Consider the following 531-nt stretch of genomic DNA (forward strand, 5'->3'; position numbering starts at 1 on the left):
TATAACAGCCTGCAGAAAAGCTTTCAAGTTACGCAGAAGGGATGTCACATTTGAGCAGCAGAAGGGCATAGAAGAGGAGAAAAACGCGGCAGGTGCCCCCATGGGAACAGTCTTTGTCTGACGCTGGTTATTTCCCTGTAGACAGAGCTTTGGCTTGAGTATTTTCTAGTGGTGTTAAGAGAGAAACAGGCAGCAAAGATCATGCCAGGCTGTGTGAGCAGTTCTGGGAAGCCACAGTAAAGGCCCTGACCTTGACACTGATGGCAGGATGTCCTGAGAGAGCAGGAAATGACTGCAAGCCAAGGGAAGAGAATCCTTACTGCCAGGTTGATCTGCTTTTCCTTATCTGCATGAAATATTGCTAACCTTAAATTACCTCTTTCTCGCTGCCAGATAGAGTCTTACACGTCTGATCCCTTGGTCTACCATGGTGGCATGAAGGTCTCCTTTGTCATCCAGCTGATGAATGCCATTGCCAGAATTGAGCGAGCTCTGCCCAAGCTGACTTTGCCCATCCTGGTGCTACACGGC

The 531-nt window shown here is 48.8% G+C and overlaps 1 protein-coding gene across 1 annotated transcript in view; it reads left to right on the forward strand.

Moving 5' to 3' along the window:
* The window catches only part of MGLL (monoglyceride lipase), a 60,439-nt gene that overhangs the window by 58,758 nt on the left and 1,150 nt on the right, over positions 1-531 (forward strand). The window contains exon 7 of the mRNA XM_009081705.1: positions 394-531. This exon is cut by the window's right edge and continues 63 nt beyond it. Coding sequence (XP_009079953.1) covers positions 394-531 — 138 coding nt within the window. The remainder of the gene's footprint in view (positions 1-393) is intronic.

Source organism: Acanthisitta chloris, unplaced genomic scaffold (genome assembly GCF_000695815.1).
Source record: "Acanthisitta chloris isolate BGI_N310 unplaced genomic scaffold, ASM69581v1 scaffold23729, whole genome shotgun sequence".
Classification (NCBI taxonomy): domain Eukaryota; kingdom Metazoa; phylum Chordata; class Aves; order Passeriformes; family Acanthisittidae; genus Acanthisitta; species Acanthisitta chloris.